The 23,361-nt window shown below is 42.7% G+C and overlaps 1 protein-coding gene across 1 annotated transcript; it reads left to right on the top strand.

Moving 5' to 3' along the window:
• The first annotated feature begins 3,996 nt into the window (after positions 1 to 3,996).
• On the top strand, positions 3,997 to 22,314 carry LOC111604738 (homeotic protein ocelliless). The gene is made up of 4 exons (XM_023322911.2): positions 3,997 to 4,064; positions 11,818 to 12,169; positions 14,312 to 14,466; positions 21,002 to 22,314. The coding sequence occupies exons 2-4, from the start codon at positions 11,989 to 11,991 to the stop codon at positions 22,262 to 22,264; spliced, it is 1,599 nt and encodes a 532-aa protein (XP_023178679.1). The 5' UTR covers positions 3,997 to 4,064; positions 11,818 to 11,988; the 3' UTR covers positions 22,265 to 22,314.
• The last annotated feature ends 1,047 nt before the right edge of the window (positions 22,315 to 23,361 follow it).

Here is a 23,361-nt window from a genome sequence, read left to right as displayed (position 1 = left end):
CAGACCGTTTCAGACAATAAAAGACAACGGCTCAGGCGCTAATGAAATTTACTGGCCCAAGACTGGCAACTGGAGTCTGGACACGCGCCTACGACAGCGCCTAATGAATGTGCAGCAGCAGCAGCAGCAGCAGCAGCAGCCACAAGCACTGCCATGCTGCATATGGCAATAAAAAATCAGGCAAACGAATTGTCGTTAATCAGCGCTCAGGCGAATGGCGAAGTTGAAGTCCATGTCCAAGTCGAACGCAGCAACGAGTAAAAGTCGCTGTTGCTCCTCATGTTGTGTTGCTATTGTTGTGCAGTAGCTAAACACCCACACCCATGCACTTACACACACATAGCAAATCTCCACCTTGCCCATATTCTCCATTCTTAGCGTCGCGTTCCTGTCGCGCCCGCAATCAAAACTGTCGCCTATGAAAAATGTGCAGGGCAATGGCGTCGAACCCTGCACATATGCAACAACAACAGCAACAACAACAACGCTACGTGCACACACAAACGTATGCAATACACCCACACAAACGCAAGCTTTTGGTTCTATTTTATTTTTAGCTTTTTTCTTGATAATACCCTAAGTCTTTTGCATAAAAGCTGCAGAGTGGGTATATGGCTTTTAGCCATATGCATGTAACAATCGAGTCAAGTCAGTTCTATTCTGGTAGCTTGACCCCGGTTCATGGCAATCGAAGAGTGCAAGTTTCAATGGGTATCTATGACTCCGGCATTTGGCACTTTGTGCCTTCGATGTGCATTTTGCATCTGTGAGCGTCAAATAAAAAGGGATGAAAGAGTTGTTTGCTTTTTGAACCGCACTTTGTAAAACTGTAGTTAAAAATCGCACACATAAATACACATACAAATTTATGCACAGCTATCTCGCAGCTCAGGCTGCAGATGCCCCACACACACGCATGCACACACGTTTATGCAAGCTAAAAAAAACTATATAGAAATAAATAATAGTTGTACTTTTTATATAGAAATTTAGTTCTGTCTAAGAGCTGCTCAGTCAATGTAAATAGGCTTAAAGCGTATGGGATTTTGATGCTTTATTCATTAAAAAACATATGTTGTGCTTTTTCTTACACCTTCAGCATATTACTATGGAAATTTACAGATAAATATGTAATCAAATTAAAAACTAACTGTGAGGTGAGATAAAAAGTTCATTTATATAATATAGATATATATTTGTATATATATGTATTCTATTCTATTTGACTAAAATTGCAAATTATTTAAATAAAATATAGTTTTTAATACAATTTTTGATGTAATAAAAATTGACCATGTTACAAATTGTAATTAAAAAAATTAATTATATCAAAATATCCATTAGCAATCGATCTCAAATATGCCTTAAAACTGCTGTCTGCTCTTTAAGCCCAAAACTCGGTCTGACTTTAAGGACGCAATTAAAATTCCTACTCAACTTTGCCGTTATTCTGTTTCTTTTTTATTTTATTCTTCTCTGGCTCCCAATTTGTATGTTAAGCTGCCATAACTGTAATTTTGTCTGCATTTGCATGACCTTAGACAGAGCGAGAGCGAGTGCGAGAGAAGGCGCGCAGGCAAACGCGGGACAGAGAGCGAGAGCGAGAGCGAGGCGAGGCGAGGATGGGGCGTTGTAAGTATAATTACGGCTTGTTTGATATATACATCAATTAGCCGCAAAAATTTTATTTCGGGCCCAGTCAAATGAGAAAATTTACAAGAGAAATCCATAAAAAAAAAAACCAAAAATTTGCACAACTTTCCTTTCTATGTGGGTGTGTAAGTGTGGGTAAAAATGAAGAATGAAAAAAAATACTGTCGTCAGCTATTTGAAATTGTCATGAAAATTTGATAAGGTTTTCCCAACTTGTTTTTTTTTGCCTCCCCTCGCAGAGGGGCCATGTCAACCATTTTGTTGTTGTGGGCAGGCTAACTATCATGTACAGTGGAATCTAACCTGTGTTTTAACAGTCGAATTTAAGCAATTTAGTGTGGAACAAATATTAGCATATCGAGAAATTTAATTTATATATATTAATAATTCAGTCTTAAGTTATTGTAAAAAGGTTGATCCTGTTATTTTGAACGCATTATTAGCATTTATTTTATTTATTACTGACTTAAACGCATATTTATGCAGTCCCATAAATATTTATCGCAGATTTTATCACACACTTTCCTTATCTCTTCTGTTTATTTAGTGGCAAGTAATAGATTAAATACAGTTAAAAATCTGCCATTTATTTTAGCATCTAGTTGAATCTTTAATTACCCTGCTTTAATTAATCAAAATATTCGCTGGGCCACAAATGTGAATGATTCTTAAGTGTTGGCCGGCCCAGAACTGCGAGTGGTGGCTGGGGGCGTGCTTTATGCATACATATATATACATATAAATATATATTTATGTATGTATATGTAAATGTACATATCGCTGCCCCTATCAGCGTGATTGTTGCTCCCTGTGCATAGCAATTTGGGTTCTGGCTGGCTGTGTTGGTGTTTGTCATCCTGACCAGGTCCACTGCCATGTTGCCCGCGCAGTCTGCAAGTTTTTATTTTATTATTTATTTTTATTCCTGCTAACTAACAATTTTGCGTTGCTTTAGTAGCTGAGTTTTGCGTGTGTTTGGGCTGTCATTTTCATTAAATTTTCATTGCGCGCGCAAAATACAGCACCAACAGCAACAACAACAGTAAAAGCAACAACTAAGGCGAATCAAACAATTTGTGCAAAAACAAGAAGAAGAAAAAAAGAAATAAAAAACCAAAGTTGGCGTACTGCTGCTTGGTTGTTGAACCGAGTGCGAAGAAGCGACAGCCAGCAAAAGCAGCAGCAACAACAACTACAAACAGCAGCACATCACCAATTTTCATTGTTTTTGGGGGTGTGGTTCGGTAAAAACACAGAAACAGCAACAACACATAGGTAAATACAGCTGCCAAGTGCAGCGCGCCTGCTCACACTGTCCCCGCTGCAGTGCTGGTGAGAGCGAGACAAAAGTGCAAGCGCTGTTAAAGTCTATAAATATGAGCTGCCAACCAGCCAGGCAGTCGCTGCTGTCAGCACTCCTGCTATCTCATTCTAACATACGTTGAATGCTACTCGCGTTCGCTGTCAGCCATTGCTAAAGCGTTGGCCTCTCGCTCTCATTGTAAGTGTGTGAGTACGTTGAAAAAGGAAGTCGCTCGAGCTCTTGTTGTTGTTGCTGTTGCTGACGATTGACGACGACGATATACGACGACGAGAGCAGCAAAAGCAAAGGCAAAGGCAGCGCAGTCAGCAACAACAACAAATTGGACTGGTCGAACGACTTCTGCTGCCGCGGTCGCTGCTGTTAACGCTGTTTACGCTGCTTCTGCTGGTGCTGCTCGCATTGAAGGTGTCACGACGAAAATCAGTTCCAAAGTAACATTCGTGCCGCTCGGGTTGTGCGTTCGTCGCTCCGCTCGCTCGTTTTGTTGTTGGTTCAAATCAGCGTTCAATCGTTTACCGTTCACCGTTATATTTCGTCGCGTTTCTTCAACGCCGTGTCACGCACACACATTAATATACACACACACACATACGCATAAAAGCAAGCAAAAAGCTATATGCAAAAATCCAACACAACATATACACACAGTAAAAACAACAAACAAACAACAAACATTTAAATAACGTGCGTGTGCAAAATCCAAAACACCAAACAACAACAACAACAAGGAAAACAACAACAGCAACAGCCGTTAGCAAAAGTTCTTAAAGATACTAAAATCGTGCGATAAATTGTGCATTGTTTTTTTGGTGTCTGCCGCAGCAAGTGTATTTATCCTTAACCTGGCTAAAACAACAACAAAACACTCAACTATCAAATTAACTGAATACTGAATAACGCACCGCAGATCAGAGTCGATCAACCTATGCCAGGCAACCATTAATTGGATCTATACAATAATACCAACATATCCGATATCCGATATCCTTAAGCACTATATTTTTTTGCTCGTTTGGAATATCCGTACGCCAACAGTGACTGCATCGAGAATCGCTCACGCTCCTCGATATTGGTGTTTTTTTTTTTGGTGAGTGCTGTTCCCAGATGTGTGCAAAAGCCATCTATCAATATAATATAATATATAACAAGCTTACTACAACCAATGTCTAATAACCTATATTTCACTGAACTAACCAAATGACGCCTTCCAATGCGACTATCACGGATTATACCTATCATCTAGATATGATATACGCATTGTACCCAAGCTAAGCTAGAGAATGTATTTCTGTCTTCTCGGATTACCTTTGTCACCCATCTATAGACTCTAAAATATTATTTTAATAGTTTAGTTCTTCAATTTAGTATCTTTCCCTGTTCTCTTCGATATTGATATTACTCGTTTAGATATCCAGATTTGGTATGTCAAGTCATTGCTTTTTGCCGTCGGCCACAAATTTGGCTTCTTAATAGATCTCCGAAAAAAGCAATGATCCTTTACTTGTTTTATATGAAATGATAAATAAATGAATATGAGAAATACTTAATTTGTAGAATTGCAAATTATTTTGGAACTGCTCAGATTTCATAGAATTATATTTACTTGTAGGCAAATATATGTATTTGAGAAAAGTTTTTGTTAATTATTTTATATTAGAATTTGGCTTTTGTTCAATCTAATCTTAGATTAATAGAGCTCAAACACTATTTAAATATTCACAAACAGTTAGGTAAATTTGATTGGAGAAAGAACATTTTCGATATAAGAATAGAGAACATATAGATAGTGCTATGAAGAAAATAGTTCAATAATACTTATAGTTCTCGAGCTATAGCGAAAAGAACTTCAAGTATAGACTTTAAAGAGCGTGTACAGTACTTAACTATAATCATATGCAGCGTTGTTCATAAAAATAGTAGTGCGAGTTGGCACTAAATACTGGACATAGTGATAGACATATTTGATATTAGAATTGAGAATATATATGGATAAGCCTATAGTAGTTATCGAGCTATCCCGAAAAGAACTTCAAGTCTAAGCCTTAAAGAGCGTGCATAACCCTTACCCATAATCATATACAGCCTTGTTCATAAAAATAGTAGTGCGACTGTGCACTCAATCTTGGACAACAGAATTGTGTGTGTCAACTACTGATCTATAGTTGGTCTAGAGAAAAGTAGGCTAGGAGCGAACTGAGATGAATCTGTATTGCGGCTAAACAGGAAATTCCATGATGAGTCGGAATGGCTGCATAATATGAGAGCGCATTGAATCCGAAATGGATTTTCATAATTTTAATGGGCATATTAATGCCGCCCAGTTTTTGGACTGCTTGTTAATTAGGCGGAGGGCAGAGGGTAAAGGGCAACAACAACAGCAGCATTGGAATAGTCAAAGCAATCCACAACTAACTAACATACTAAATATAACTATGCATATCTATATTCATATGCTACCTGAACCCCAAAAACTACTGTGCAGCGCGCACAATGGAACCCAAAGAAACTCTCTCGAACTGAAGCGTTGCTCGAGAGACCCGTTCGGGTCACATTATTCACACATTTTGATAAGTTTTTCTTCTTCTTCTTCTTTTTGGTTATTTTTATATTTCTTTGAGGCTGTTCTTGTTGTTGTTGTTGCCGCCGCGCTTTATTAGCTAATTTCAAAGCGGCTGGGTCATAAATTAAAACATCGAGCATATTTTCTGTTAGCATATGCAGGCACACACACACTTTTATATAAATATATATATATATGTATTTATATATATTTTTTTTAATATTTCTGTGCCTCATCGCATCGTTTTGTATTATTATTAATTTGCATAGATATTGTGTGTGTGTGTTTTTTTTTTTGTTAAAATTAATATGCAAGGCAATTTGTTTTGGCCAGAAAGCCAGCCAGCCAGCTTGCCAGCTGGCAAACGTCAGAGAGAACAGACAGACGCCAGCCCAGACAGATTCATTCTGTTGCGCTGGCCCTAAAATCAGTAAACTGAGCAGAGCTAAGCATAAAAAAAAACAGGCAAGCTTCACGCCCACGCAGCAACAGCAACAACAAGAATTCAAGCTGCCAATTTCAATTTGAATCGGAGCTCTGCTAGCTCATTCATTCATAGCCACATCCACATCCACATCCGTTACTTGGTCCGTTTCAATTCATGAATTGAATTGAAGTCAAGATCGCGTCGCGACATTTTGATAGCTTATCTGGGAGAGCCAAAGCTTCCAGACCGGCGAGCAGAGAGCGCTCCATTGTTTAGCATAGATATATCGACTCACGCCCAATCTGTGCCTACCCACTGCGTCGAGCTGGATCAGTGATGGAGTTTGAGATGGAGGCGGAGGCGGCGACGGCGACGGCGACGCCGTTGGGCTCTAATACGGAATCAAGTCTTTGTCAGCTTGTGACGCCTTGGCGTCGCCTCGCCTTGCCTTAAGTGAGGTTTCATTTCATTTCGATTGACTTCTTTCCTTCATACACAAAGCAAGCTATATATATATATGGGTATATATATGTGCGTACCTATTTATATATTGCGTTTTTTTCCAATTATTTGTATTATTAATTTTTATCTCTCTTCACTCTTTGCTCATTACGCGGCTGTACCCAAAACTTTTTAGTTGTCTTTTTGGCTTCTCGAATTTCGTTGACAAAGCCATTTAAATAGAAATCAGTCAGAGCCAGGCCAGCCCGAGCCGTACCATGCCGAACCGGCCAGCTATCAAGATCACATTGACAATGCGTCAAATAATAAGTTTTGTTGTTATTGTTATTGTTATTGTTGTTGCTGTTGCTGTTGCTGTTGCTGTTGCTGTTGCTGTTGCTATTGCTGTCTCTGTGCCCAGTCAGGGCTCTTTACTCTATTACCGTACCGCATTATTATTGATTTGTGTGGTTGGTTTGTTTGATTTATTTTTACTATGATGCAATCATTTGTACAAGCCAAGTCCGAATCGAAGGCAACATTCATTCATTCATACCCTCACACACAGTCTCACACACACTCGCACACACTCGTTGTCACAATATTTCTATAATTTTTCAGTTGACTTTGTGCGGCATTGGGGGCGGGGGCAATCATCCTTCTAGACGGATCTGAACTCTGGCTGCAGACGTTTAATTCAACTATTGAGCATGGCAAATCTTTAATTGATCATTTAATAGCTGAAACGCCAATTTGATTGCCAATTAACACATATAAAACTTACAATTTGCATTTCGATAGAAAAACGCATCTGAAACATGATTTGCATTGTCCCCGTCCACGTGTCCGTGTGTCCGTGTGTGTGTGTGAGTGCAACTTGTTTTTCTTTTAGCTTAACTGTTGAGCAATCTATCATTGGCCAATTTGTGATTAAAATGCTAACTGTATGTCTATTAGCTTTAAGCATATATATATATATATCTAGTCTATCCAGACTCGTTTCAGCGTGCTCAAGTGTCAATTTAATTAAATGTGTAATGCATATGATTAACAAAATGCGAAAAAAAGCGCAAATATGAAAACTAATTAAAAAGCCAAGTTGTCGCCATAGTTGTTGCTGCCACTGCCACTGCTGCTGCTGTTTAGTTAGCGGTTTCTAGGCCATGCGCGCATTTTGAATGCGTATTAAACTTGTCAAATCTTCACACTTTTTCAATTATTTGGCACGTTTGTTAATTAAACTTCAGCGGACGTCAACGTCAGCGTGTCACTCAGTGCAGTCAGTAGCAACAGTTGCTGCTGCTGCTGCTGCTGCTGCTGCTGCTGCTGCAAGGTTGCATTTCCCCCCTAATGAAAAATAAATATAATTTTATGCGAAAATTGCAAATTTAAATGTCAAAATGCATTTGCGTAGAAATGGCACACGATCCAAAACTGGCTACCAGTTCAGCTCAGTTCAGCTCAGCTCAGCTCTGCTCAGTTCAGCTCAGTTGAGTTCAGTTCAGTCTACTGCAGTCAGAGCTGCCTTTTCCAGTTGCCAGCTTGCAATGTGGCAGCTCGGGACGTGCCACCTGAGCCACCGCGCGTTCTTTGTTGCGTTTATTAAGTTGCATTATTTTCGACAGACAGCTTATTATGCTAGGCCAGTCTTAGTCCCAGACCCACTCAGGCTCTCAGTCGCAGTTGGAGCTTCAGTCGCAGCCAACCAGATTCCAGTAGCTGTTCGCTATGTAAATGAGCCTGAGAAACGTTTCTTAGGCATTTGCGTTATTCACACTTTTACACTGTGCTGCAAGCGATAGAAAGTTGCAGCCACTCGCCGTTGACAGCAGCGAAATTCATAAAAAACTCATATTTATCTGCTCATTTCTGCTGCTGCTGCTGCTGCTGCTGCGTCTTCGTCTTCTTCTTCTTCTTGTTGGCAGCACGATCGGCACTTGTTACCAGCTGTGTAGCGCACTGTAGCAAACACGGCTGGACATATTAAGTTGTTATAGAGCTTGTTAAGGCCGCTAATAGCCGCAACTGCAGCGACTGCAACTGCAACTGCGACTGTGACAAGTGAGCACTTTTGACAGCTGGTTGCACTCGCTCAGCTCGCTAACTGCGTCTGAGTGCAGCTATCTTTGGCAATTTGCCGCTGGCTCCGGCAATGTGTTGCACAATAATGTTGCCTGTCATATGTTGGCGGGAATGGCAATAGCCACAGATAGTTTGATAGACTTTGAACTTGGCTCCACTGCATTTGCTCTACGATTTTTGCTCATCTTTCGCTTTCTAAAACACACGCACACGCACACGCACACAGGCACAGTCAATGCTGAAACTAACTTTGAATGCCACATTCGTTTAGCTGGAACCATTAATCAAAGCTGGCCAAAACAAAACCGAACAAAACTTGCCAAAAAAAAAAAAGAGAGAAAAAATTAAATGATCAACTTGAAAATGTCGAAGACAACAAAAATATTCCCATGGCACAAATTAACAGTAGCCACCGTCACAACGATCACAACATTTGGTTACACACTTTCCCAGGGTACCATCAGAAAAACGCCACAAATAGAGATGGAGAGAGGGGAGAGGGGGGAGAGCTCTTCTTGGGCTACCGTTTCAGTAGTGCGATCGTTGTCCAGTTTACTTAAAGTGCGGGCGCTGGTCCACAGTTGTCCAATGTTCATCTAGTCACTCAGTCAGTCAGTCAGTCAGTCAGGCAGTCAGCGAGTCAATCAGTTGAGTTGAAAGATTCGGTAGCGTTCGATTTGTTTATTTTCCTAAGGCTGTTTACCTTCGGATCGCCGCTGTCCGCCACTTATCAGTAGTTCGAAAATATTATTTTGACCGTAATTACGAGCAAGAGGCAGGCGGGACACAACATATGCATTACAAGAATCATAAGCCAAACATACACACACAGATAGACACCAACAGGATAGCAGCAAAATTGGAAAGGCAAACCCAAAACAAGATGGAACTGAATCGTTGAATTGAAGTCAATGAGACATGCTCTACGCCCGGAAACTGAAAGTGAAAATGCAGATTGTCAGTTGCCGAATACCGTATACCGACTGAATTTTTAATGAAAGTGCGTGTACGTGATATATGTCGAGCCGAAATGATTTCGGGCCCATGCGACACGCCGAGAGTCCCCGCATCGAGTCCCCGAGGCGCGCCATCACAAAGGCCAGCGGGGCCTTTGCCTCCCTCTTCTTCTTCTGCTTCGCTCTTTTTTGCCATGATTTTTCATAATCAGCAGCGTCGAATGTCAAGAAAATCACGTAGCTCTTTATATTGTTGTGATTTTGTTTTTAGTTTTTCGTTTTTTTTTGTTATTTTTCTTCCCATGTGCCACATTTGGCAAAAAGCAAATCAGAGACTGAAAACAGAAACAGACACAGTCGCAACCACAGCTGCCCCCAAGCCCACATGCTTGCCAAGTCAAAAAGCAGATAGATCTGGCATAATAGCTTAGCAGCATATCAGCATAGCAGTATAGCAGTATGACAGAATAACAGTATAACAGTATAACAGTATAACAGTATAACAGTATAACAGTATAACATATAACATTATAACAGTATAACAGTATAACAGTATAACAGTATAACAGTATAACAGTATAACAGTATAACAGTATAACAGTATAACAGTATAACAGTATAACAGTATAACAGTATAACAGTATAACAGTATAACAGTATAACAGTATAACAGTATAACAGTATAACAGTATAACAGTATAACAGTATAACAGTATAACAGTATAACAGTATAACAGTAAACAGTATAACAGTATAACAGTATAACAGTATAACAGTATAACAGTATAACATTATAACAGTATAACAGTATAACAGTATAACCGTATAACAGTATAACATTATTACAGTATACCAGTATAAAAGTATAACATTATAACAGTATAACAATATAACAGTATAACAGTATAATAATATAACATAACAGTATTTGTTAAATTATTCTAAATATCTTTAAGATCATTGTCATTAGACTGACGATAATCAAAATTCGTACACTATATTAACAGTTCTGTTAAATATAGTCTTCGATTGCTATATAACATAGCTCTAGTTCTATACATTTTATTCATTAGGTTGAAATATACTTGTTCTACGATAAGGCCTAACTGAACGTTTTCTTAAAAACAACAAATTGACAAAAGTTAGCTTAGTCCCTAGTTTAGCCCAAATGTTGTATGCTTGCTTGGCAAATCCTGTGCAGCTCAGGAATGTTTACTCAGAGTCTTACTATCGCAAGATTACCCAACTGTGTAATAACGCCTTTTGGTTCTTGAACGGGAACGAGCACCGCCTAGACTTAGTTTTCGGGCAGTCTTGCGGTTTAAAGATCTTTGATCTGTGCTTAGCTGCTGGATTAGGCAAGACACTTACTAAAAGGACGAAATGGGATGTGCACACACACACATGTACACACACATGCACATGCACTGGGCATGATGGGACAATGGCTTGGGTATTAAGATTAGGCCGGACCGAGCTCGGCCTTCACCTCAAGCTGAACCGGGCTTAATGCTCATATGCCGAGTACGACGAGTTCGAAACTCTTTTGTCCCACTTTTTTTCTTTCTTTCCTTCTATTTTCGGTGGTTTCGTGCGAAAAATACAAATTAGCAATATCTAAGCCCAGTGCAAATGAGACGGCAAATAGGCGCAGAAGCGAGAGGCAGTGAAATTGCGGGATTAGCACGGACACCTCGGAGGTCTCTCATTGTTTTGAAATTGGAAAATGCAGCCAGCTATTTGTCACATATACCCTATACGCCATCGACACACATGCAGACACACACACACACACATATGTATATATAGGGTAAAGTAGCCTGCACCGAGCACAACAAATTTGTTTTGTTTTGTCATGTCGTTTTCATGGCTCAATGCATCCGAATGCAAGCGAAATGGAAACCGGCAAAGCCAAAACCCAAAGCCGCAAATACAACATTGCAGCAGCCACTCGAGCCCGAATCCCTATATAGATATATATCTATACGTATGTGCATACGCTGTCCAAAGCCGAACCCCAACAACGCTTCCAAATTACATGCTCACGCGCACACGCAAATTAATAACACATCTGGCCTAAATTGAGGCTGAGGCTGAGACTGCAGCAGCAGCAGCAGCAGCAGCAGTCGCTCCTCAAGGACCCGCACAGAAGATGGCAAACATAGCAGAGATTATTAAGTGATTCGATTGTGAATAGAAAGTATTAAAAGTTCTTGATATGGGCAGTGCGAAGCATTGGCTGGGCATAGAATCAACTCAAATTTATATATATATATATATTTATATATATATTTATATATATATATTAGACTTAACTCTTATTCCTCTTTATAATAATAATAATTTAATTTGAATTGAATTTGTGTTCTTGCAGACAAACGCCATTTAGCTGCCAGCCCATTTGAAGCGGCGTTTTGGCAACTGCCACGCCACGCCCACAGCATCGGCCGGCATCAGTGAGAGCGTGTCTTATTTGGCCAATTGAAGGATCACCGGTTGCACCATAAACAGCATCAACGTGGCGCTGCACTCAACGGAAGCCTTGATGGCGGCGGGCTTTCTCAAGTCGGGAGATTTGGGCCCGCATCCGCACAGCTATGGCGGCCCACATCCGCACCACTCGGTGCCGCACGGACCGCTGCCGCCGGGCATGCCAATGCCATCTTTGGGTCCCTTCGGCCTGCCACACGGACTGGAGGCTGTTGGGTTCTCCCAAGGTATGTGGGGTAAATATCGCAAAACAATTTTGGTACAAATAAAAAAATCTAAATGACTAAATGAGCAAATGTGCTGAAAGCTGCAGCCTGGGGCGCCTGCGGAGCCGCGGCCCCACTCAAATGATAAATGATAAATGCAACTGGCCAGGCCAGGCAGCATGCGCTGATAACTCAATCCGAGAGAGAGAGAGAGAGAGAGAGAGAGAGGGAGTGCATGGAAAAACGGTATGGCTCACATTATATATCTATATATAGTGGGCTATGGCAGGGCGATCGGGTACAGGTGGATGTCGATGCCGATGCCGATGCCGATGTCGCACAAAATGCTTTTCAATGCCGTTTCGCAGCGATTGCATCATTATCAGTTGAATTGTCAAAATGAATAATGAGCTGAAGCCAAAGTGGCCGTCGCAGCTCTGGGGAACGCATGAGTTGAGCTTTTTGTCAGGTTCCAGTTATTTGTCTCGTTTCGGTGACGCTGCAAATGACAAAAAACTGACAAAAATGCTACAAAATGCCAAAATAAATAAAAAAAATAAGAAAAAGAAAACGAAAAGCAAACGCCAAAGAGAAGAGAAACCAGAAGAAAACAGAAGAAAACATATACAGAGCAGCAATACATAATAAGTCGAACAATCGCACGTAATCAATTTCGATTTCGGAGCCCAGTTATAGCAGAATCTGTCGATTGCAGATATTGTCAGGTTATATAAGTCCAGAATGGATCGTCTGAAGTGCGATAATTATCTATATAATTGAGGAGTTTGCATAACTCAGTTGAAGCTCGCTGGGAAAACAGCAATCGAAATATGAATATTTTATTCCATATATCTTATTCTATATATATATATATATATATATATATATATATGGAGGTCTAGGCAAGCCGGAACTCAGCTCGAAAAAGAGCAGCTCGAAAGCAAAGTAAACAAATTAGCTGCCAAGCTAAAAAGTTAATTAAAAATGCAATTGAACAAATAATGGCAGCCTAATTACTCGAGATATTCGTGATAAGTGCCATTCAGAGCTATGAAAAAGTGACAAAAATCGAGGGGAAAAAGCATTAAAAATATACGTAGGTGCAGTTAATTAAACAGGTCTTATGCCAGTGCCGGCCACCAAGGCTTGGGGCAATGCGAAAATAAATAAAAATATATTTTAAATAAATAAATAAAAAATAAAGCGCGTTGTGCGCTGTTGCCGAGTGCCACGCAAAAGGCAAACTACAAATTGCAATTAATTTTGCTTTAAGGCAACAACAACAACAACTGCTCTGGCGACCATTTTGAAAGCAACCAAAATAAAAAATAAAGTAGAAGAAGCAAAGGCAACAACGCCAAGCGGCAGCTGCAAAGGCAACGCGCGAGCCAACTGAGCTGAGCTGAGTCCAAGTTTTTTATTCAATTTAAAAATTCATGACCAAAATGACTAACTCATTAATTTTTGATAGAGCCAAACAGAGATGGGCATAGAGTAGCTGAGCGAGAGCGCGCGCGATCAGGGTGCTGCCAGGAGGGTTGGGGTACGCATTCGAAAAGGGGTGCTCACGATGAATATTTGGGACAACAGCAGCAGCAGCAGTGGCAGCAGAGGTGAAGGCAGAGGCAGAGGCAGGGACAAAGGCAGAGCCAGCAGCAGACACGCACTGACAACGGCTGCCCCGGCAAAAACAAACAATGCCGCGGCTTAGCACACACACACAGACACACACATGCCTTTATATACGCACTACATATGTATAAATACATTATATACACACACACACACACACACAAAAGAAGTTTTGGACGCTGCTGCGCGGGGTTGGTTCAGAGCACAAAATGCTTTTTAGGGGTGGCATTTCGACGGGGGTTGCTAGGAATAACGGTTTGCAACGAAACAAAAAAAAACACACGAAACGAGAGAAAATAAAAATGGGCGAAAAATACTGGGAAAGGCATCTTGCGTGTGTATGCGTTAATTAAAGCTGGCCCACGCGGCGTATGCGCAATGTGCCAGAGCCAAGCTCCAGCGGCAAACTCCACCCCAAAAAGCAGCTTTCAGCACATTTGATTAGGCATTTGCTGGCTGGCCAAACTGGTAGCTAATTTAATTTGTTTTTTTTTTTTTTTTCTCGTCTCTCTTCTTCTTGCCATAAACAACATTTTGCAGGCGTCAACACGAGAAAACAGCGTCGCGAGCGAACAACATTCACACGGGCCCAGCTCGACGTTTTGGAGGCGCTCTTCGGCAAGACACGCTACCCGGATATATTCATGCGCGAGGAGGTTGCGCTCAAGATCAATTTGCCCGAATCCAGAGTACAGGTAAGCCCCAGTCACTGCCACGAGATGGATGCATACACGAAATATATAGCTTTAAGTCACTTGAAGTCAGTTGAGTTCGAGCTAAGCTCGAGGCATTGTATTGCTTATTTTAGCCTAAGCTGGAAGAGGAATAGCACAAGTCAGACAGCTCTTTACATATATTTTATATATATATATATAAATATTTGCATTCTAGCAAATGTTTTATATACATAGATATATATATCTATGATTTGAAATCGCTGAAACTAAGCTTTGCTCTCTTGCCTTGGCCTTCAGCTGCCTTTTTGTCTACTCTTAAAGTCAAACAGTTTTAAGCTTTTTAGTAACTTGAAACTTGAGTTTCCCTAGATCAAAAGATAAGTGTTTTATTCCATAGCAGTCACAGTTAAATTCCCTATTTCATTTGCATTGAATTGAATTTTAGCAAATTTTTTTATATAATGCACGAATTGTATGAATATATGCCATTACGATCTATAAGTAGACTGTGTAGACTCGTCTGCAGACTCTTCAAAGACTCATGTATGGCATGTATAATATATATATATGATAACATATGTGGCATATATATGATATATATGATCCATAAGCAAGCTCTGTAAAGTCTTTAAAGACTTGAGATCTGCCTGAAAGTCAAATGGAAATATCGCAGCATTAGCTTTGAACTGTTATCTGAACTCTAAACTCTTTGAGCTTCAACTTAAGTTAAGGCTGCATTACAAATAAAAACAAGTCAATTCTTTGATGAGACGCTGCCAGTTGGAATTGACTTTGATTCTGTGTGGCTCAACGCCTTGAAACGTGCGTGAGCAAGTCGAAGCTCCCTTGGCACTGCATGTGTGTGTGTGTGTGTGTGTGTGTGCGTGCGTGTGTATTTATCTGGTTTAAGTCGTGTTTGCACTGCGTAGACTCAGTGGCAATTGTTTAATTAAGCATATGTCGAGTCGAAAGACGCCCTCGAAAATCAAAGTTGCTAAATCCATAAAACAAACAAATTACAAACAGCCAACAGATTGCCCCATTTGGCATGTGTGTGTGTGTGTGTGTTGGTGTTGGTGTGTGTTGGTGTATAACTGGTATGACATATGGGAGCGCGTGTGCGTTGCAAATGCATAGATTTTCCTAAGGAAAATCGCTATGCAAATAGAGACTTGAAATGTGAGCGAGTTAGAGAGAGAGAGCGAGAAGAGAGAGAGAGAGAGAGAGCGTGGGAGAGGGAGTTAGAGACTAGAGACAGGGCATATTTTTAATGTCAAATGTGCCCGAAAAAAGAGGCGGAAAGATGAACGACGAGTGTCGACTTTTTTATATTTGCACAAGGCATTTGCTGCGCATCATTCGGAGGGTTGCCCAAACAGAGGACACATTACACGAGAGACGGTAGACGGTACACGGGACATGGGACACAGGACACAGGACACAGGAGACTGCGCTGCTTTATTTGAGTTTACTTTGCGCATTAGCAGCGCATAATTTGCGCTAATTTTTTTTGCCTCATTCGCAGCAACAACTCAATTTGCGCCAAGATCCTGGCCTGTTTGCTTAGGTGCCTCGCTGCCTGTGTTGACAGCCGACTGCGGCCTAAGCAAACATGCTGCTAGCGCCGTCGGCCCAACTGCCAAATGGCCAAAATCGACACGCATTCGCCGATCTCAGCATTTTGGCATTTGATTGAGGATCATTTGGCATAGAATTGTCACCTAATGCCCAGAGTAAACACAGCCGCATGTATCGTTCGCTCTGTTGACATGTTCATTGATTTGTTTGCAGTTGTTGCAGAGTTGGGTTTTTGGCCTGCAACGGCAGGACGTGACCGGGAAGGTACATTGACTGCCTGCCGCTCAGCTCTGGCCCGGTCGTTGGCCCATGGCGAAGCCCCTGCAGTGGCCGGCGGCAAGTGAAAAACGACACGTAACACGGCCCAGGCAGGACCCTAGCAGGACTGGCCAAATGGAATGGATATTCCATTTGATTTTACACATTCCATGCCAACGGTTCCCGTTACGTTTCATACACAATTGATTTTTGAAATGCACACGCCGAACGTCGCCTGGGGGAGGGGGGCGAGTGGGCGGCATTGGAAAAGTGCATTGACAATTTTCCATTCGTGTTTTTCGTCTTCTTTTCCCACTTGCAATTCGCTTTGTAAGTCATCCTGTTACTGTTGTCAGTGGCACATCTAGATTGAGGCATGCACTGTGCTGCGCTTGCTGCTTGAAGTGTGTTGCACTAATATTTGTGCACCTCCGATGTCTCCCACCTCAAATCAGGGAACCATGAGCGATATATGCTTACTATATAAGCTATGTTAGAAGCAAAATCTAGTTAGAGGCGAAACTTTCCTGGCATTTCAGTTGCCATCAGGTTTTGTACCACTGTGGCAAGTGGCCGTGTGTGTGCTGAGGCAACACCTACAAACGTGGCGCATATTGAATTACAGCGGCAGCTAGAAAAGCCGTAAAAGCCACCAAAAACAAGAGAGAAAAAAGCAGCAACGAACAGCGAACAGCTAACAGCGAACAGCGAACAGTGCGACGCCAGCGGCAGCCACATGAAAATCGAGTGTTGCATGCAACTGTCTGACTGTCTGGCCTGGCAGCCGAAAGGAAGCCAAGCAACTCAATTAGCAAGCTGGGCGCGGCGGCGGCGGCGGTGGCGGCGGCTACAAAACTAGTTGGCTGCGGCTTGGCAATGCCCCACATGGCTCCACCTACCACAGTCGGTGGCATCGCAGGCGCAACCAGAAGCGGCCCACGTCGGGGCGTCGCACATAAATAATCATTTTTCACAAATGGCAAAAATTAACGACTGCGCCGCTTGCCCGGGCAAATATTAATTGAATGATAGGCATCTTTATGGCAGCGCACAGTAGGGCTGGTCGGAGGGTGGCGTGCCTGAGTGTGCGTCCGCCTAGGGGTTGGGGAGGTGGGCGGCTGCTGATTGCAACCAATACAAATAACGTAATAATTTTACGCAGCTTATCTGCACCAGAACAGAGCAAACATTTACGCCCTAATGTTTTCATTCGCCGCGCTGCCTGGCGCAGGGGGACGCCGGCAGCGGGCATGAGGGCTGCCATCGCAGTCATAAATCACAGGCAGGAGCTTGCCTGCCCCCACCCTCCTCTGGCTCTGCCTCTCCCTCCAACCCTGTGGACTGGCCAAGCCATTGTCACCTCCGATTCAGCTGTTCGATTTTTATCCGTCGGGGGTTGAAGCAGCAGCCGACCAAGTTTCGCGGTTGCTCGTCGGCAACAGCAGCAACAGCAACAGCAACAGCAACAGCAACAGCAACAAAGGCAGCCATTTTAGTTGATCCAGGCACCTAGGCGAGACAGCCAGCGAGAGTGAAAGGGAGGGCATGAGAGGGATTACGCAGCACCAATAGTCAAAATTGTGGCCGATCCCAAGCATAACTCGTAGCTCGTAACTCGCAACTCTTTGCTTTGCTTTGCTTTGCTTGGCATTTTCCCATTTCCCCCTCTCAAATTTTCATGCTGCCGCTGTTATAAAAGGATTTGTCTCGTTGTCACTGCCGCTGCCGCATGATAGCGCAATGCAACGGGCCCAGGATGTGGCACAGGACGACTGAAAAGTTTCACTCCAATGTGTCTATGTGTGTGTATGTGTGTGTGTGTGTGTAACACACAGCTGTTTTATAAAATTAATTTTCCCATTGCGGATTAACATTTCCAGTCGCTTTTCAATGCTCCCAGTGCCACATAATACACACTCGAATTCCTTTTTAGATTCCCATCTAAAGGACAGAAAAAAAAACATTTTTAAATAAAAAACTCAACTGAATTGAATTTAACGAATGCGCATTGATTTGTTTATTATGCAAAGTCGCGCATAATTTCGCATTGATTAATGCCAACAACAAAAAGTGCTTCACTTTGCCAATTTCAAGTCGCATTATGGAACGCGCGGAAATGGAATCATCTATAGGACTATAAGATATATGCTATAGAATATCTGGATATGTGTAGATAATATATATATACGCATATGTATATATCCATATCTCTATCCATATCCTTATCCATGTTCATATTCATATTTAAATCGATATCCATATGTATAGATATAAATATATATATATATATATAACTATATCCATATCCTTATCCATATCAATATATATATTCATATCTTTATCATTATTCATATTCATATCCATATCCATATCTATATCCATATACATATCCATATCTATATCCATATCCATATCCATATCCATATCCATATCCATATCCATATCCATATCTATATTAATACTCATATCCATATCCATATCGTTATCCATACCTATATCAATATCCTTATCCATATCCATTTCTCAATATGTATAGATATACCTGTTATACTGTATATACATATATTTATATATATTCTTATCCATATCCACACCAATATCCTTTTCTATATCCTTATCCATATCCATATCCATTTATTAATATGTGTAGATAAAGCTGTATATATATATATATAAATATATAATTATATGTATCCATAACCATATCCATATCAATATCCTTATCCATATTCATATCCGTATCCGTATCCATATATTTACTTATATATTTTTATTTATTCCTATATCATTATCCCTATCCACATCTCTCAATGTATCCATATATCCATATCCACATCCATGCACGTGTCTATGTCTCTTTCGTAGTTCTGAGATGTTAGCTGTGCTTTCTCCGCTATTCGAATGAAATCTTTGGTATATCAACTGTCGCATTATCCACTCGAACAAGTCTCAATTGGTGCTATTCAGGGGGCAGTCGTTTGTCATGAGATTCGTTGAGTTTGACATCAATGAAAATCAAGCTATTAAAATCAACTTCATTAACATTATAATTATAGACTGAGCTGCAGAAAAGAAAAAGAGAGAGAGAGAGAGAGAAAGAGAGAGAGAGTGAGAGAGAGAATCGCTTTGATGTTGGCCAAAGTTCATTAGGGACACAATCAAATTTTTTGCGTTTAAAGATTTTTTTGTCGAGTTTCGTATTGATGTGATTTTTCACATTTTACTCGTCGTTCAGCAAAATTTTATGCTAAAACTAGCAAAAATTCCCAGGCCCCAAAAACATATTACGAAATTTGTGCAGCTCATTAAACGATTTCAAAAGAGAAAACATAAATAAAAGGCAACTGAAAAATCGCATGCACGTCAAAGTCAAATCACAAAGTAGATTTTCCAAAATGCAAAATTGAATTGGAAATTGAAATTGAATTTGAAGCGGCGAGTGGGCTGGAGAGAGGGGGCGGGGGAGGGCTGGGGTGGCGACGTCCTGTGTGGTGCTGACAAATAATGAAATTTGATACGCCTTGTTTAATGCTCTTTTTTCGTCAAGTGCGTAGCTCAGCCCACGCCCACCCACCCACATTGAGCGGCGACTGAAGCCGAAGCAAGGGCGCCCCTGCCACGTTGCGTTAGGACTGCAATGAAACGCTCGAGTGGCCACAGCCGCCGCGTGGCAAGTGTTAACTTTGGGAAATATGCCATCAAGCGCTCTAGCACTGCGTCGCAAAGGGGGCTGGGGGAGGGGCTGGCTGCTGCGAGGAGGTGGGCTGGTTATGTCGGCACGGTAATAAATTCTGCTGTTTACCAAAGCACAAGCCATTAGCAAGCAACACCAACCCCAAATAACAAATCACTGAAACAACATTTTGGCTCGCCCGCCCGGTTGGGCGGTCGGGCGGTCGGCTTGGGCTCGAACTGATGTTGGGGTTGGCTGACTGAGGTTCCGGGTACTCCGGCTGTGCCTGCCGCCTGCACTTAGCGGATTGTTTGCAGCCCCTTAAGCATAACAAACAAGGCTAAGTGAATTCCTTGCGCTCGACTGTGCCGCTTTATGGGCTGTTTATTGTTGTCTTCGGGCTGCGGCATGTGGCATGTGGCATGTGGTCGCGCTGCCAATGGGCAAAAAGGGGGCGACACACAAACTTAATCGAGTCAATTTTCGGACTCTCCAGCTCGTCGCCGTCGGCTGTTGATGTAACTTCTTTCTATTTTATTTTTTGTACGCTTTTTGGGCCGGCGGCGACGGCGCAGCGCGTGACTTTTTGCACTTGTTGTTTTGAGTTGTGGGCGACGGCTGCCACGCCCCGACCCGCCTAGCTCACAGCTCGCATAATTTATTCATTGTCAGCACGGCAAACTAATTGATGTGGGAAAATTGCAGCCGCTGGCAAGCACACAGCACCCAGCACGCCCCACCGCCCACCCGCCCACACTTGACTAAGCAAACACTTGCCGTCCAGCACGTGACACTCCGATACTTGAGCTATCGATTTGTAATGCCTTGATGCCTCCAGCCTAATGGCCAATCTATAAAAATTCTATTAAAATTATCGCATATCGTAAATAAATTATAAAATCGAGCTGAGAGCTCCAGCAGCCAAGGGCTCAGAGCTGAAGGTCAGCTCGTGGAAAGCATGTTGAGGCCATGTTTGTTAGCTTTTATGTATAGCCGATCAATTGCTTGGGGTTTGCTAACGTTTTGTTCCTTGATGCATTGCAGGTGTGGTTCAAGAATCGACGGGCCAAGTGTCGCCAGCAGCTGCAGCAGCAGCAGCAGTCAAACAGTTTGAGCAGCTCCAAGAATGGCAGCGGCAGTGGCAGCTGCAGCAGCTCGGGCAATGGTGGCCGCAACAACAACAATAACAACAGCAGCAGCAACAACAACAGCTCCAGCAGCAACAACAACAACAACAGCAACAACAGCGGCAACAAATCGAACCAGAAACAGAGCGGATCGGGCCAGAGCAGCTCGAGCAATGCCAGCGGCAATGCGAGCAGCTCGGCGGCGGCCGCTGTCAGCGCTGCGGCTGTTGCGGCGGCGCAGTCCATCAAGTCACATCACAGTTCCTTCCTCAATGCGGGCGCCGGCGGTGCCAACAACAACAACAATAACAACAACAACAACGGCGGCGGCTCAACGCCCAGCAGCAGCAGCGGCAGCCACGGCGGCGGCGGCGGCGGTGGCGGCGGTGCAAGCAACTCGCATGTGCACCTCTCAGCAGCGGCCGCGGCAGCGGCACTCAATGTGACCGCAGCGCATCAGAACTCCTCGCCGCTGCTGCCCACGCCGGCCACGTCGGTCAGCCCGGTGAGCATTGTGTGCAAGAAGGAGCATCTGGGCGGCGGCTATGGCAGCGGCGGCGTCGGCGGCAATGGCTCCGGCGTCGGTGTCGGCGGCGTCGGTGTGGGCGTGGGCGTGGGCGTCGGCGTGTCAGGGGACGCGCTGCGCTCGCCGTACGACACGCTGAAGGATGCGGGCGGCGATATCGGCGCGGGTGCCCACCATCATCATAGCATCTATGGCACGGCGGCGGCCAGCAATCCGCGGCTGCTGCAGCCGGGCGGCAACATCACGCCGATGGACAGCAGCAGCAGCATCACAACGCCCTCTCCGCCCATAACGCCCATGTCGCCACAGTCGGCGGCGGCGGCAGCGCACGCGGCCCAGTCCGCGCAGTCGGCATCGGCCCACCACTCGGCCCACTCGGCGTACATGTCGAACCACGACTCGTACAACTTCTGGCACAACCAGTACCAGCAATATCCGAACAACTATGCCCAAGCGCCCAGCTACTACTCGCAGATGGAGTACTTCAGCAATCAGAACCAGGTCAACTACAACATGGGCCACTCGGGCTACACCGCCTCGAACTTTGGCCTGTCGCCGTCGCCGTCGTTCACCGGCACCGTCTCGGCGCAGGCCTTCTCACAGAACAGCCTCGACTACATGTCGCCGCAGGATAAGTATGCGAACATGGTGTAGAATCTGCTGTTCCAGTACTGCAGCAGCTCCGGCGGCAGCGGCGGGAGCAGCGCCAGCAGCGGACGCTCGCCTCAGCCACAGCCACAGTCACAGTTGCAGCTGCAGACCTACCAGCAACAGCAACAGCAACAGCAGCAACAACAGCAGCAGCAGCAGCAGCAACAGCAGCAGCAGCAGCAGCAGCAGCAGGATCAACACCAGGATATGGCACAGGAGCATGGACAAGAGCATGCCGGCTATGGCTAGTTGACTCCTCACATACATATCTCTACCACTGACACCTGTCCCCCAAGCGCTCGCTGCATTCTCTGACGCTTGTGCGGGGCAAAAATTTAACAAAATTTATATATAAATATTTTTTTCTTTTTTTTTTTTGCTAGTTAATATATTTTTTTTAACACTTAAATATTGCTCTGTGTGTGTATTACAATTAGCGCACGCAATACATATATGTATGATCTATATACATATATATAGGAATACATATATATATATATGTGTACATATAGATAATAGCTTAAGCCGCCAGGATCAACGAAGTAAATGAGTGATAAACTAAGAAAAAAAAACTAAAAAATTAAAAAAAAAAAAACATTTAAAAACTTAACGAACACCCGAAAAGATTTGTTGAAACTCGCGTTAATTTTTAAGCGAGAAAAATGAAAATTGAAAACTAATTTTCAACTAAAAGGAAAATCGAAGTCGCGATATAGGATGCAATATCCATGGAGGTGCGTGGAGGGACTCTTGAAATATTTTGCTGGCTCAACGGGCGGGGCGAGCTCAGCCCAAATCAGTGTCGATTCGATTTGAATTTCCCTTCGATTTGTACAAAATTTAACAAAATTTAACAAAATCGTTTTTAGTTCTGTTGTTTGTCTAGCAAAAAGTCGCGCAGCGCCCCGCTTGGCCAGCTTCTCATATCATAAATAGAAGTTTTAATATATATATATACATAATAAACAGTTCTTTAAAAAAATATAAAACATCATATTTCATAGCTAACACAGAAAAACAAAACAAATTTGCAAAATATATATATATAGATATATATATATATATATATAAAATGAAAATTATATGTAAATATATTGCGA

Source organism: Drosophila hydei, unplaced genomic scaffold, assembly GCF_003285905.1.
Source record: "Drosophila hydei strain 15085-1641.00,03,60 unplaced genomic scaffold, DhydRS2 tig00000250-arrow-arrow-pilon, whole genome shotgun sequence".
Lineage (NCBI taxonomy): Eukaryota > Metazoa > Arthropoda > Insecta > Diptera > Drosophilidae > Drosophila > Drosophila hydei.
This window is presented reverse-complemented; position numbering and strand designations above follow the sequence as displayed.